This window comes from Canis aureus, chromosome 14, assembly GCF_053574225.1.
Source record: "Canis aureus isolate CA01 chromosome 14, VMU_Caureus_v.1.0, whole genome shotgun sequence".
NCBI classification, from domain to species: domain Eukaryota; kingdom Metazoa; phylum Chordata; class Mammalia; order Carnivora; family Canidae; genus Canis; species Canis aureus.
The window spans coordinates 24,498,819-24,513,623 of NC_135624.1; the positions used below are offsets into that span (position 1 = coordinate 24,498,819).

The 14,805-nt window shown below is 48.4% G+C and overlaps 1 protein-coding gene across 2 annotated transcripts in view; it reads right to left on the reverse strand.

The window, feature by feature from the left end:
- Positions 1-10,772: 10,772 nt before the first annotated feature.
- DERL1 (derlin 1) overlaps positions 10,773-14,805 on the reverse strand; it is a 29,060-nt gene continuing 25,027 nt past the window's right edge. For both annotated transcript variants that reach the window (XM_077847105.1, XM_077847106.1), the window contains exon 8: positions 10,773-13,067. In XM_077847105.1, coding sequence (XP_077703231.1) covers positions 12,929-13,067 — 139 coding nt within the window. In that variant the 3' untranslated portion in view covers positions 10,773-12,928. The remainder of the gene's footprint in view (positions 13,068-14,805) is intronic.

Consider the following 14,805-nt stretch of genomic DNA (forward strand, 5'->3'; position numbering starts at 1 on the left):
CTGTCCCTCCTCCCCGCCTCCCAGTCTCACACTTTCATTTGCAAAAAGCAACTGGGACCCAGCTGGCAATGCAGCTTCTCATCCTTGGGGGGTGCGGGAGGAAGATCAAAAGGTTGTCCCCACCAGGCCCTTGCGAGGCCTCCCGAGGCCGGAGCACAGGAACAGCTGCCGTGCTTTCCGACTGTCCTGAGCCGGTGGCCGGGCTCCTTCCCCACCAGGAGCTCCGCCTCCTAAGTTAAGGTCTCAGCCTCCCCTGCAGCTGGAGCCCTAAGTTAAGGTCTCAGCTCCCCCTGCAGCTGGAGGGGGCCTCGGCTCCACAAACCCAGTCTGCCTGCTGGGATAGAAGTGGAGACCTGAGGGAAGAAGCCCCTTGCAGCGTCCAGGTGCCGGAGCAGCCTCCCCACGCAGGGCAGCTCAGACTCCTGGCACGCTGGTCCCTCGAATGTTCCCTGGGGACACTGTCTCACCAGATCCCTTCTGTCGCGGGGTCATGCAGGTCACAGCCAGGGGCCTCAGCCTTCCCCAGAGTCTCTGATTTACCCAACAATCTTTTTTTTTTTAAGATTTTATTTATTTATTCATGAGAGACACAGAGAGAGAAGCAGAGACACAGGCAGAGGGAGAAGCAGGCTCCATGCAGGGAGCCCGACGTGGGACTCGCTCCTGGGACTCCAGGATCATGCCCTGGGCTGAAGGCAGATGCTCAACCACTGAGCCACCAGGGCTGTCCTACCCAACAATCTTTTGACACAAACATTAAAACTCAAGTATAGGGGCGCCTGGTTGGCTCAGTCGGTGAAGAATCTGCCTTTGGCTCAGGTCATGATCTCAGGGTCTCCCTCTGCCTCTGGGGCCACTCCTCATGCTCTCTCGCTCTTTCTCTCTCTCTCTCTGTCAAATAAATAAATAAAATCTTTAAAACTCAAGTGTAATGTCCTTACAAAACGCATACAAACTGTGAGTATACAGCTCAAGAAATGTTTATAAAGGGAACCATCCCCCATATCAATATAGGATATACCAGTACCCCCAGGGCCCCCCCCAGGAGCCCTCCCAAAAACTGCCCTCTCTCTAAATGTAATTGCTAACCTGCCTTCTAACAGCATAGATCTGTTGTGCCTCTTCTTGAATTTTATATAAATGGGATCATAAAGCAGATATCCCTTTGCATCTGGCTTCTTCTATGCAACATTGTTTCTGAGATTCCCCAGTGTTGCTTTCTACCGCCCTGTTCTGTTTGTGCTCCAAGCTGGATAATATTCCACCGGAGGAGGAGTAACCCAGTTTGCCCATTCTTGGGGTGCTTCTAGTTTAGGCTTAGTATAAATAATGCTGCTGTCAGCATCCTCACACGTGGCTTTCATGTGCATATAAGCAGAACAGAACTGAGGCCAGCTCAGATTTTTAGAAGTAAAAAAAAAGTGACTTAAAAAAATTCCCACCCCAAAGGCTTGCAAGCAAGTAGAATCATTTTTTTTGTTTTGTTTTGTTTTGGGGTTTTTTTTGGGGGGGGGGAGGGTGTTTTGTTTTTGGTTTTGGTTTTGTTTTTTAACTCAATTTGCCAACATATAGTATAACACCCAGTGCTCATCCCATCAAGTGCCCCCCTCAGTGCCCGTCACCCAGCTACCCTACCCCCCCCACCTCCCCAAGTAGAATCATTTCTAATGGAGGGATTTAGGGTGACTCCCTGAGCCCACTGCATTCCCTGTAATCAACACCCAACCAAGGCGGCAGGCTGGTGCTAAGGGACCCTACTACTGCTTCGCTGCAGCGTGACATGGCCAACTGCCTGGGTGACCACCTGTGGGCCTCAGTTTCTTCACCTGTAACTGTAACACCCACCGCATCAGACTGTTGTGAGGGCCAGACTGATGCCCGTTCTGAAGGAAAGGGGAAGAAGACGCGCGAACAAACATCGCTGGGGACAGTCTCTGTGTAAGATGCTTCCCAAACATCGGTTCCCTGAGGTGTCACCACCATCTTATGAGGAAGGTCTCACTCTTCTCTTTCTAAAGCTGAGGACAGTAGAGCTCAGGTTTATGGGAGGTCATGCACGTGGCTCCAGGTCACAGGGCTGGTAGGGGGCAGTGTCAGCTTCGCCCAGGTCCACCAGGCACCTCGGCCGTGTTGAATATACGCAGAAGGTGTATCTGCCTCTCCCTGGGAAGGGGTGTCATGCGCTCGAGCCCCAGTATACTCGTTTGCAGCATGGGCACAGGGAAACCATCAGAGGGCAACTGTGAGGACCAAAAGAGTTCATGGTTGGGTAGGGAAGGGGAACTAACGTTTCTGAGGAGAGCCAAGTGATTTACACCTACGACCTGAGTTAATTTTCACAACAGCCTTCCTAGGTGGGAGCCGGATTATTTCCCACTAGCTCGGGCATTCGGGTGTGTCACGAATTGTGACTTGGAAGTCCCAGAGGGAAGCCAGCCCCCACCTCCCTCGGCCCTCCTGGAGACTCCAGTTCGTCCTGGGGAAATGTGTTGGTCAGAATCAGCCCTGCAAAGCCCACGATCTCCTGCCACTAAGGCCAAACCCATAACGCCTCCAAATGCCTTTGTTCCTGAAGCCGGGCCTGCACCCCCCCAACACACACACCCCCCCACAGGCCCTGCACTGCGAGCTCCCCTCCCAGCCCCCCACGCTATCAAGAAAGCCATTGTCAAATGCACACACTCAAAATGCTAAAAGACTGCGTTTTTATTTTTCAAGGACCCATTCCTAATCACAAGAGGCCACTTAGTCTGAGTGGGGCCCAGTAATGTTGATTAATGATTATGCATTTCTCAAGAGGGTGGGGAACGCTGCCGCTCTCGGTCTCCTGCCCCAGGGCCCGCCCGGGGTGCGCATTAATCACGGCGCCCCCGGGACTCAGAGCGGGGACCAGTGACCTTTGAGCAAGATCGCGGCCAGGCCCCAGCCCGGGTCCCTCGCCCTCGCGCGTCCAGGTGCCTCTGCAGCGCCGGACCCCGCCACCCTCCCTCGGGTGAGGGGCTGGCAGGGGCGTCTCGGGGGTCCCTGCCCCCCTCCAGTGCCCGGCTCACCCCTCGGGTCCCGCGCCACGTGCACTGAGCATTAATCAGAGCCCACGCGCGCCCAGGTGTTTCATCTTAATGATTTTAAGGGTTGTCTTTAATTCCCTTTCTCTGCGGGACAGACACACAGACACTGGCAAGGAGCGAGCGCTCCCAGCCCCCGCCCCTTCCGCTGGCCCAGCTCCCCTCCGGGGTTCGCGGCCCGCCCCCCCACTCCCGCTTACACCCACGTGTTCGGGGAATGGGCGGAGGGCGAGCAAACTGCAAGGGAGGAAAGAGAGAGAAACGGAGAAAAGTTGAGATTCAAAAATGTCAACTTTGGGGACTTTTTGGGGAGGTGAGAAGTCGGGGGCTCTAGCACGGCCTTAGGGGTCAGGGACCAAATGGAAGCAAGCGGAATGAGGATTCTCAGAAGTGCTGGGGTGAGTAAGGCACACTTAGCCAAGGGCTGGCACCCCCTACGCCACCCCACTGCGGGAGGGGGCGTGAGGCAGGCACTTTGGAAGACCGCCAGTTTCCACTATTGCTAGATTTGCACGGACTCGGATTTGGCAGTTCTCGCTTCGAGAAATTGGGTCTAGGAGGTGCCTAACCCCACAGATCTATGTGTGGGTTCATCCTCCAGAAGATGTGCGGGGGATGTTCACAGCAGCACCGCTCCCCATATCCTGAAACTACCCCATGCCCATCAGCAATAGAATGGATGAGAAAATCATGATGCCTTCATACATGGAACGGTCTTCAGCAACCAGAGTGATAGCAACACAATTAGACACATGAATGACCTTCGCAAGCATCACATTAAGTACAAGCAGCCAGGTGCAAGACAAGAGCTGCATTGTGGTTCCATGCATAGAATATTCTAAACAAGGCAAAAACTAATTTCTGCGGTGACAGGGCAAGACTGTGGCTCACCTAGGGGGCTTGGTGACCGGCAGGGGGTTCAAGAAGGCTTCCAGGGGCTGGAGATGTCATATTCTGATCAGAGTGCTAGTTACACAGGTGTGTTCCGTTTGTAAAAAACTCATCAAGCTGTACACTTAGGATGTGTGAACTTTCCTAAATGTATGCTGTACAGTAATATTATTTTTTGATTGCCTTATTTTATTTATTTATTTATTTATTTATTTATTTAAAGTAGGCTCCATGCCCAGTGTGGAGGCCAACTGGGGCTTGAACTCCCAACGCTGAGATGAAGACCTGAGCTGAGATCAAGAGTCAAATGCTTAACTCACCAAGACACCCGGGTGTCCCCATAATATTCTTAAAAACAAAACAGCAGCATTGTAGTGGATCTGTTCTTTGGACTTCTTAGTAAAGATTTGAATTACCGTATAATGGCTCTTTGGTTTGCTGGACCATTGTTTATGCGATGGTGATACTGTGCTGAGACCACGCTCTGTGTTCTTTCAACGTCATTTGACGTGCCACGTGTGCCATCAGGACACTTGGGTTTCCGAGCTTCCCTTGCAGTTAGTTGACACCATGTGACTGAGTGTCGGCCAGCAGCACGTGGATAGAAATGACATATGCCACTTTCGGCCTGGCCCCTAAAATCTCCTGCATGATCCTCCACTTGCTCTTTCTCAAAGTGTCCACCATCTACAAAGAGTTCAGTGGACTCTGAGGTCCCGGGACACTGTGGAGCTCCTCATAGTTTGCACCATGGCAGACAAAAAAAAAAAAAAAAAAGTTCAAAATCCCTGCACTAATTGAAAGGACACGGAGTCTCTGAATAACTGCATGGAGAACCACCCCTCCTACTCCACCCCCGAACCTTGACCCCACCATCCCACCTGCCTACCCACCTTGTCCTGTGATTTGCACGAGAACTTGATCTCTGTGGTGATGTCAGTGGGGAATTGGTGATTGCTTGTTATAGCTCTTAGTCTAACCCATCTGAATCACACCTTTCAAAAGCCCTTTGCATCCTGGATCTCCCAGTGGGACCGTCTCTGTCTTATAAATGGGAGTAGAAGTGAGCATTTTTAGGGAGAAATACTGGTTTCTCACTCCTTGTATTGCCACAAAGAGGGAATTTCCCAGGAAGGAAAAGTAAAATTCTATTTTCCTCCCAAAGGGAAGACTTTTATGATTAGAGTCAAGGTAGAGACTGAGCTTAGCCCTTATGAGGCCAGTCAGGCCTCCGGAAGCTACCTTCTGGGCTCTTCCCCAAGGCAAGCTTCCAGGAGTAGACACACACTCCTGTCCTTGTTTTGCGGGGCCAGGGACCAGGGCAGTGTTTCAAATTCTGGGGTTCTGTTTTAGGACATCTAAGTGACTACACCTCTATAATGTATCTTCCAATCCATCTTTTCTCAAGAGTGAAGCTAACGTTTTTATCTCTAATAACTGTGATTGTCTCTCACTTGGCTCCAAACTGAGGAGGGAAAGAGGAGAGTGATTTAATGGTCCTCTAAAATCCAGTGAAGACTAGGAAAGTACCTGTTCTCTGTAGCGATGGCCCCCAAATGAGGACAACTGCGAAAAATCATTTTGAACAACAAAAGTCAGGGAAATTTCAAAGGATTTGTAAAAAGGCGGGGGGTGGGAGGCAAAAAGGGACGGGATCGAGGGGTAATTTGTGACAACAGTAGCTGTGACCCTTCTCTTGCTAGACAATTTAGATCAGCCTCCCTTCTGTCTTTTAGGTATTAGGATTTGAAATTTCATTAGAGCAAAGAGTGTCATGCCTAAAGATCACTTGAAAATCTGATTGAGGGATCCCTGGGTGGCGCAGCGGTTTGGCGCCTGCCTTTGGCCCAGGGCGCGATCCTGGAGACCCGGGATCGAATCCCACGTCGGGCTTCCGGTGCATGGAGCCTGCTTCTCCCTCTGCCTGTGTCTCTGCGCCTCTCTCTCTCTCTCTCTGTGACTATCATAAATAAATAACAATAAAAAAAAATATTAAAAAAAAAAAGAAAATCTGATTGAGGTCATCTTTGAGGTACCCTGTAGCCTGAAGGATCTCTGAGCTTATATAAGGATTCCAAAATTCCATTTTTGTACTGTTTGCCAACCATGGCGGTCTGGGACAGACATAGACACACAGTGGCTAGAACGTAGAGGGAAGGCTGACGGTCGGCTTCTAAATTAAAGGCCTTTCGGCAGGCAAAGAAGAGATGCATCCAGGTGATCTTGGCTGCTGGGAGACTGGTGCTAACCTTTCTTTCTGTCTTGGACAGACTTTGTCTCACCCGAAGGGATGAAAGATGATCACCAGTATTTCTCTGGTCCTTCTAGGCCAGAGAGAGAGTTGAGAGTGCTCCAGCTGCGAGAGGCGGAAAGGGCACGTCGCATGTAAGGACCTGAGCGGAGGTCGTTGGGAAGTTATTACAGCACTCTAGGGGGTGTATTAGTTTCCTAGGGCCGCTGTAACAAATCACCACAAATTTGATGGCATGAAACAATAGACTCTTACTTTCTCACGATTGTAGAGGCCAGAAGTCCAAAACCAAGGTGTTAGCTGGACCACACTTCCTCCAAAGGCTCTATGGGACACATACTCCTTGCCTCTTCCAGCTTCTGGTGGCATCAGGTGTTCTTTGGTCCTCCTTGCTCCGATCTCGTCCTCTGTCTTCATGTCACCTGCTCTGTGTCTGTGTCTTCCCCTCTTCTGTCAAGTATCTCATGTGCCTTTTTTTTTTTTTTTTTTAAGAGACGGGGAGGGACAGAGAGAGGGAGAGAGAGAATCCCAAGCAAATTCCCCACTGAATGCAGAGCCCAACATGTGGCTTGAATTCATGACCTTGAGGTCATAACCTGAGCTGAAATTAAGAGTGGATGCTTAACCAGTTGAGCCACCCAGGCCCCCCCTCCCCTGTATGCCTCTTATGGGACACTTGTCATTGGGTTCAGAGCCCACCTGGATAATCCAGGATGATCTCATCTCAAGATCCTTTATTATATCTATGAAGATCCTTTCTCCAGATAAAGTCATATTCATAGATTCTAGGAACTAGTACATGGATGTATGTTTTGGGGGCCACTATGCAACCCTCTGGAGAGGGGGTATCAGAATTTTGAGGAGTAGGTAATGATCAAACATTTGAAATAATGTCTGAAATAATTTCAAATAATAAACATGATGAAATCATCCTAATTTTTTAGTTTATTTATTTAAGTAATCTCTACATCCACATGGGGCTCAAACTCACAACCCTGAGATCAAGAGTCACATGCTCTTCTGACTGAGCCAGTCAGGTGCCCCAAAACTGTCTTAATTTTTTTTAAAGGTTTTATTTATTTATTCATGATAGACATAGAGAGAGAGAGGCAGAGACACAGGCAGAGGGAGAAGCAGGCTCCATGCAGGGAGCCTGACATGGGACTTGATCCCAGGTCTCCAGGATACGCCCTGGGCCAAAGGCAGGCACCAAACCACTGAGCCACCCAGGGATCCCCCTGTCTTAATTTTTTAGCCACAGAATTCCCCTGCTTCCCTGACCGAGTCTTGCTTTGTATCTGGTGAGTAACTTTAATAAGCCTTTCTAAGACGGGTAGACCTGATTAACTACAAAGCTTTTATTTTGCCGAGTATAGAGCTTTAGAGCCAGGACAAAACTGACCAAGACAGAGTGGACTGGAAGAGCCACCTGGGGAAAGGATGAAGAGACGGCAGGAAGCCAGCTGACAGCTCAAGAGAATTTAGGTTATGAAATGGATCCATTCCTTCAACAAATATTTATCTCAAGAAAGCTGTGCCCGCCAACCTTTGTGCTAGGTACTGGGGATGTGACAGTGAACACACACAGAGACGGTCTCTCTTCTCAAGAAGGGTGGGGAGTCACTTATCCCTCTGATGTTCAATGTCAACCCTCTTCACCTTCTTCCCCTCAAATCTTCAGCAAAATCCACACTGCTTGCTAATGTTCTGGAGATGAACTTGAGAGAGGAGATGGGGGGACATAGAGTCTTACTCCTGGGTTGGAATGAGGCAAAGCCAGAGATTCTTCCAGAAGGCCACACATGTGATCTACATGCATGTTAGTGGGCCAACTGGGGCGTTTTAGGCATCCAGCATCTACTTCCCCCTTCTTATGAATGAGGAGTACTTTGGTTTGCTCTTGAATATTACTACTCCCCCATTGCAGAGTCTTAAATGGGACTGCCAGTCAAATGTTTTTCCCCCAATTCCTATTCACAGGAGATTCACAAGGTCAGAGGTAGGCCAATAAGACTTGGGAATTGAGCCCCAAAAGGAGAAACCCAAGTATAGAATAAGAAATATCTTAGCCCAGCAAATGTGGTTCAGATTAGTTTCTGCTCCCCTGAATCCCTGGTCCCCCTTCCTGCCAGGTGTCTCAGCAGCCCCCTGAAATCCATGAGGTACCGTATATCCTTCCAATAAATTCTTTTTGCTGAAGTTAATCAGAGTCCTTTCGGGATACCTGTAACCAAAGAACCCTCACTGATGGAAGGGATCAGGCAAAGGCCCAATCCTTCCCTTCCAGTAAGGAGGAGTCTGGGAACCTGCAGATGTTGAAGGCATGCTGTGGTGACAGATGCCATCTTACAGCCTCAGAGCTGGGTCTGTGACTTCTGTATCACGACAGTTTTGATCAAAATCTAAAGTCTCCCTTGAGCTAACGGTGATTGCCCTTAATTAACGAGGACACTCACTGTACCAGTGCCAGCCCTCAAAAAGGCCAACGTGGTGACAGAGAAGGGACAGGGATCAAATTCATCTAGGTCAGTTTGAAGGCTGCCAAGGACAACCTGAGCTTAATAAACATTTCCTGAGTGATCCTTAAACCTTGCACCTGAATCCAATTCCACACTCCCTGTGGGTCTTTCTGGCCCTGGTGACATGGCAGGGGTTTCTCCTCCTTCCTAAGTGCATATGCACTTGTACAGGCAACAGGGTTCTCGCCTGCCTCCAGTCTATAGTCTCCTTTTGCCCCAATCACAAGGGTCACACCCGTTCGCTGATATTACCCATTGTAGACAGAAGCCGCTTGACTGCTTTTTAAAAGTATCTCAACTTTGAATCCAGTCTTCCCAGGATCTCCAACCTCTTCCAATATCCTGCTTCAGGGAACTATGATCCCCCTGTATGAACAAGAAGTCCTTGAAGACTCCTGGGAGACTGAGCCATTAGCTCGCTTCCTAAACAGGCCAAATTCCTACCCAACCCAATCCCTAGTCCAGTAGAGAGCACACACCCTGAAGACAGAGCTGGTCCTAATTGCACCTGTCCAAACACTACTCAAGAGACACCTAGTTTTTATAATAGATAGAACTTATATACATGTTTACATAAATGTTTTTTTTTTTTTTTTTTTTAGGATCCCTCCCCACCCCCTGCCACCTTTGCAAGCCACAAGGCAATTCCCCCTAGGGATGATAGAAAGCTAATTTATACCTTCAACTAAGGTTTCCAGATATTCTGGCCTGCCTTCGGCCTGGCAAGAAAAGGATCTTTCTTCGCCGCTTGATGGCCAGATTCTGAATGTTGGCTTCCTCAACTCCAGAGCAGCAGCAGAGATCTTAACTCAGAGCTGGGTTCATATCTTGTCTTTGGCACCGTGTAGCTGCTTGATCTTAGGCACCCTAACCTCTGAGTCGAGAGTTTCCTTCCCTGAGAAATGGGAATCCCTACTTCACAAGTTGGTTCCCAACCCCAGCCAAATAGTAGAATCACTGTGAACTTTAAAAACATGCAGGAGAGCAATGCAAGAAATCTGCACCCTTAAAAAATCCCAAGTGACTTTCTGGGACAAGCAGACTGGAAAGCAGAGATTGGAGGCTTACCTTAAATGATGTAGAAAGTACCTGGCACATCCAGTACCCAGGTATCTACCCTACCAGAGTTGGGAAGATAAGGAGGGCACGTGGACAACCATTCTGGGCTTTCATCATACATGTCAGGATTACATGACATGATCCTCTCCCCGAATCCCAATCCCAACCGCCAGAGCCACTCTGGAAAGCAGATAAGTCAACTGCTAGGAAACACGTGTTTTCTCAGCCCCACCTTCCGAGATACTAACAGTATAAAGTCCAAAGAGCAAGAATTAGACTTTTCCCAAGGTGAAGCTTTGCTATTAAGTAAATGCTGCAAATTTTAAAGGGGAAGGGACCTCAGAAACAGAGTGGCCATGAATGGAGCAGTTGGCAACCAGCATCACCCGTTCAGTCAGTGTTACTCAAAGGCAGCTTGGAACACGGTGACACTGGCGATATGCCATCTCCTGAAATAAGCAAAATCATTCCTTTCTAACTTTCTGGAATTTCCCCCCAAGACAAGGAGACGGGTGCAGCACTGCTCCTTCTCATCACCCCACCTCATGATGGATGAATGAAGAGGGCCCAAAACCTGGCATACAAATTTGGGTGGTTCATGCTCTAGAAAAAAAGGCTCACTAGTGTCATGGCATCTGCCTTCCAGTCTCTAGGTTCTGACATGGCAAGGGGATTAAACGAATTCTGTAGGGTTCCAGGAGTCAGACCCATGGGCTACAGAAATGCCATAAAGCACCCTACAACTGGATAGGGTTCCTAACTCAGTGTTCGTTAAAATCAAAACCCAGACATTCTGCTTCCAGGAATGAATCCTACAGATAGTCCCCAACATGTGAACAGAAGTAGGTACTGAAATATGCTGCATCACTGAAATAGCAACAAATCCTGGGCACTCCTAAATGCCCAAGAGTTGACTGGTTCCAAAAATGACGTAGTACCTAAAAGAGGCAGCAGAGTAGGTACATGGAAATTTAAGGCAGACAACCATCAAGTTGTACACTTTAATTTACAATTTTTATCAATAAAAAGGATTAGTTACAAAAGGGGAAGTTCTCGATACAAAATAAGTTTGTTTTTTTTTAATTTCACTCATTAATAGAATCCACCATCATGTCTTGCCTTGCCAAATCAAATCTCAAATAGCTTGCTTAGCTAAAATTATTCCAAAAAGACAGGTCATCCAGACAAAATGATCAGCTCCCTAAATGTATTTGAAAAGGAAAATTTAATGAACATTTTGCCTTGAACTTAGGTGTCCTAAAGAATACTTGTAACCCTTACCAAAACTACTGCTAGCAGGCAGCTGAGTGGCTGAGAGGGCAAAGAAGAGCGTCGGGCTCACTTACGAGAACCTTCTTACACGTACAATGAGTTTCTGCTCCTGTACGATGAGCGCACATGCGACATGACAGGACTAATGGCTTCTAAAAGTTTACAAGTAAATTTTATTGTGGCCACAGGTCAACAGCAAAAACATACGAGAGTTGAGGTTCAGATTCTCTCGGCCTCCTATTTTATGGTATAACTTAAATATGGAGAGGTACACACAAACAAACTTTTTTTAAAAACGAGCTGTTTTCAAATCCTCACTTCCTGGGAGAACACACGTCACTACTGCTTAGAGGTGGGGCGCGGGACAGTCACACTGGTAGAGCACAAAGTTTCCTGAGAAGAAACCAATCAAAACGACCAAAGCCTTTCCAGCTGACTCCAAGTGTGGCAGCCACTCAACACTGGTCCTGGCAGGCTGCTTTCGGACTAAAAACACAAATTAAGAAACTGGCAAACACCAGGGCCTTCAAAAAAACTTTATTGGGGGATAAGCCTCACTCTGATGTGAAAAAGCCCACCTATGAAAACAGAAGTTGTGGGTATTTACGCTGGTCTGATGTGCATTCATGACGTGTACCTTCATGGCTCAAAATAAAGACCCTCAAGCACAAATGATTCTAAAGCCATTACAACCCAAAGTTATGGGATCTACCTAGATGTGCTTGCAGTAGCTCTCAACATACAATCTCTGTACAGAGGAGAGCTGTACCTTCCTCACAATTAACTGAAGCACATGGCCAGTAAAAGGGGAAGGAGAGAAAAAAGACAATTTAAATAGGGTATGAGGTTGTCCTGTCCACACTATTCAATGAACATAAAACTAGAAGGAGGAGGAAATGTGATCATGCCCAGGTCTCTCTCAGAGAGAGCAACTCCCTGCGGCAAATGTGATTTGGAACTTTCTAGCACAACACAACCCAAACTACTCTGGGCCCACACAAAACCAGTATGCTCTACATGAGATGCAAAGGGAGTTTGCAGTATGCCCCCCAGTTCACCTTAGCCCCACCCCCCACCCCAGCAAGATGCAGCTCCACTTGAGTTTCCACCACTTGACTTGGGGAAAACAAAAAGGACTAGCAACAACCCTCAGCCCCAGTCTGTGGCCCTCACTGACACAGTGGTGCTTTTTTTTTTTTTTTTCCATAAGAAACATCTGTAGAGGTGGCAAATGGTTGCACATGGTACCAGGTCACAGCAATTCCAAAAGCTGATGAAGCTCTCCGTCCGCTGGTCCAGTCTTCTCTTCTATTGTTATAGTTCTGCCACCAAAGGGGGGAACGCGGTGGACAAGTTCTCTGTGACCAAGCCTTGGCAGAAGTCAATAAATAAGAGAGCTTGTCACAGGCAGAACCATGTTATGGGCAACCTCCTCTAGCTGCAAGTGTGGGGGTTGGGGAAAGAAGGAGGGAGGCATGTGTGCGAGAAAGAGGTAAGAGTCCCTTCGTCAAGGGTTTGGTGACCCCACCCCACAAGCCCAGCTTGGTGCCAGCAGACCGGGACCTGCCAAAACCCATTAATTCAGACGGAAAAGGAAGAGAAGACACCAAAAAAATATAGTCAGTTCTGAAATTTGCACAGTTGATATTTGTTCTTCGTAGCAGTAAGGACTTGAATGAGAATCACGAAACTTGAGGAACACTTATATTTTTCTTCAGGATTTAAAAAATTGTGTCTTGTACTGAAAGACTACATTCAGTGTGGGTCGGGTCCGACAGCGTTTGCTAGAACTTGGTTGGTAAGCACACCCAGCACTGGGAGGAAACGTCATCTGAGCGGAGTGGCTGGTGGGCAGGCCCGAGGCCGCCCCTTCACTGGTCCCCAAGCCGAAAGCCCTGTCCCCAGTTGTGTCTCCCGCCTCCGCCGTTCTGGTCTGCAGCTCGCCTCATGCTTGCGGGGGGCACACCGAATCCTGACACCCCTCCTCTCCTGCTGGGCAGCCAGCGGTACCTGGGTGGTGGGGGGACAAAGGGAGAGAAGACGACACAATCACTTCGGCAGAGTGATCCCACCACTCAGTGCACCTTCCTTTCTTGGTGTCCCTGTGGCAGCTGTCTCACTGAATCGTATTAGCGCGGCCAACGGAAGGACAAGGACAAGTCTTACTTTAACTCAGGCCTTTTCAGCACTTGGCTCAATGCACTGACCACAGGCGGTACGTGCTTTTCAGGTTTCTTTCTTTCTTTTTTTTTTTAAGATTTTATGTATTTATTTGAGAGAGAGAGAAAAAGAGAGAGAGAGAGAGAAGGAGCACGAGGAGAGGGAGAAGCAGGAGACTCTCCACTGAGCAGGAGGCCCAACATCGGGCTTGATCTCGGGACTCTGGGATCATGACCTGAGCCGAAGCCAGACGCTTGGCCAACTGAGTCACCCAGGCACCCCACTTTTCGGGTTTCTCAAATTTACTCCATTCCCAGCCAGATCCACACTCAATTTGATTTCTGATTACAAAAGTATTTCATGCTGAAGAGTATGGAAACAAAAATATTACTCCCACAAGCCCAACAACCAGAAAGAACCACCCATATATAGCATTTTGACATATCTAAATACAGATCAAACTAGATCAAAGCAGACAAAACAAATTCACGTGCAGAAGATGAATCCGCAGCCTGAGTGTTGAGGCCCAACAGTGTCCACTGCCACATCTGGGCTCCACGGCATCCACCAAGGGGGATCGGAGAGGCCCTCTTGGTCTTGGGAGTCTGGGGTATGTTTTTCCTGTGAATTCCTAATCTGCCCTCTGACAGCATTCCTTCCATCTCCAATATGGTGGGAACGCTGAAGCCCAAAAAGGGGACCTGATTTCACATGTGACAGATTAGTAAACCAAGAGTCACAGAACAGCTAAGAAAACATACACCCCAGCCTGTGTTCTCTTGGGCTCTGACCTCTCTGGACTCGGAGTAAATGGAGAATGTTTTTAAATCTATTCCACTTAGTGGCTCAGTCAGTTGAGCGTCTGCCTTTGTTCTGCTCAGGTCACGATCCCGGGCTCCTGGGATGGAGTCCCACATCGGGCTACCTGCTCAGTGGGGAGTCTGCTTCTCCCTCTCCCTCTCCCCTTCCATGCTCGCGCACTCTCAAATCAATAAATAAAATCTTAAAAAAAAAAAAAAAAAACCTATTCCACTTAAATTCTAATGTTTACAATTGTGCTCGAAGGCAGAGACCATCACCCGATGCCCCTGCTCAAAACCCTCATGGGACCAACAACAACCCAAGAGTGGTGACCTGCCCACAGCAAAGAGCCTGCAGAGCACAACCCAATCACCCAGTGCTTCGCTTACACCAGGTGCTGTCTGTGCCTACACTCACCTTGTCTTCACCACAACAATATGGGGAAGGCTCGATTAGTATCCCATTTTATACATGAGAAAACCAAAACAAGATTGAATAAAGCCCTTCTAAAGGTGACCGTCGGGATTCAAACCCAGGCGTCCTGGCCCCAGAGCTTGCACCTGTACCACTTACTGCACTGCAGCCTGCAGAGGGGACCCACGGGGTGCGGTTCAGGTGACAGCGGCCGGTGACTGGAGTCCTCACTTGTTTACATCATCCCTGAGACTTTCCTGTTCCCGCCAAAACCAGACAATGAACCCCTTTCAAACAGAAAAATAACTGTGCGCAGAAGAGGATCTACTTTTCCAAATGGAATGCAGAACAGGGATCTATCTTAGAATTCTAG